The sequence below is a fragment of the Alligator sinensis genome, unplaced genomic scaffold (genome assembly GCF_000455745.1).
Source record: "Alligator sinensis unplaced genomic scaffold, ASM45574v1 scaffold14_1, whole genome shotgun sequence".
In the NCBI taxonomy this organism is placed as follows: domain Eukaryota; kingdom Metazoa; phylum Chordata; order Crocodylia; family Alligatoridae; genus Alligator; species Alligator sinensis.
In genome coordinates, this window is record NW_005842709.1 from 759483 (window position 1) to 760344 (window position 862).

General features: G+C 52.6%; 1 protein-coding gene across 11 annotated transcripts in view; it reads right to left on the reverse strand.

Moving 5' to 3' along the window:
* The window catches only part of ARAP3 (ArfGAP with RhoGAP domain, ankyrin repeat and PH domain 3), a 42765-nt gene that overhangs the window by 26854 nt on the left and 15049 nt on the right, over positions 1-862 (reverse strand). For all 11 annotated transcript variants that reach the window (XM_025216090.1, XM_025216094.1, XM_025216093.1 and 8 more), the window contains one exon: positions 169-438. In XM_025216090.1, coding sequence (XP_025071875.1) covers positions 169-438 — 270 coding nt within the window. The remainder of the gene's footprint in view (positions 1-168; positions 439-862) is intronic.

An 862-nucleotide genomic window follows, 5' to 3' on the forward strand; every position in this document is an offset into this window, starting at 1 on the left:
TGCTGAACAGCAAACCAGGTGCGTCTTTTGTATGGACAAAACCAGCGTCAGCCTAAACCTGCTTACCTGACATTGTTGCACATGGCTTTACCTCCATAGAGAAAACCATACTTCTAACTACCACCCAGATGGGCATGCATAAAACCCTACCTTCAAGCAGGCACTTACCCCTGTGGGGAGAGCTTGTCCAGCCACCCACTGAGCATGGTAGGTGGTTTCTCAGACAGTGAGGTGTAGCTGGCATATGGGGAGATTGTCAAGTCATCCAAGACCTCATCTGGGTACAGGTGCAGTGGGAGGCTGAACTGGGAGCCCTCAGCCTGGGGAGCCTCCACAGTGGAGTAGCCCTCTGTGTCATTCTGGATGATCCGATTAATCAGCTGGGCTCGGCTCTCCTCATCCTCACTTCTCCCCTCACTGCTGCACTCACTGCTTCTCCTGTGAAAGATGGGGACATAGTTGGAGAACACGACCTGGCTGCTGCTCCTCTCCAAATAGCTGATGGTACTGGGGACCTGGCTAGCCTCCCCAGCAACTGAGACATGACCTCAACCAGCAGGAACAAGATAGTGATCTCTCAGTTTCATCCACACAACCATCAGCACCTCCCCCTCACCCTGAGTAAGCCTCCTCAGCCAGACCCTGGCTGCACCCCATGCTTTATGGAATCCTCAATGAAGACTGATTCTGGCCTAGTGTAGCAGGAAGAGGCACTTATGCTGGATTCGGGAGGATGTGGGAATGGGTACAGGGAGGGCAAAACCCCAGAGAATTCCACCTCAAGACAAGATGGAAGGAGAGGCACTGGTTTAAAGATTCCAGCAACAGTTAGCTGTATCTGGGTTAGTCCAGTCCAAACTGC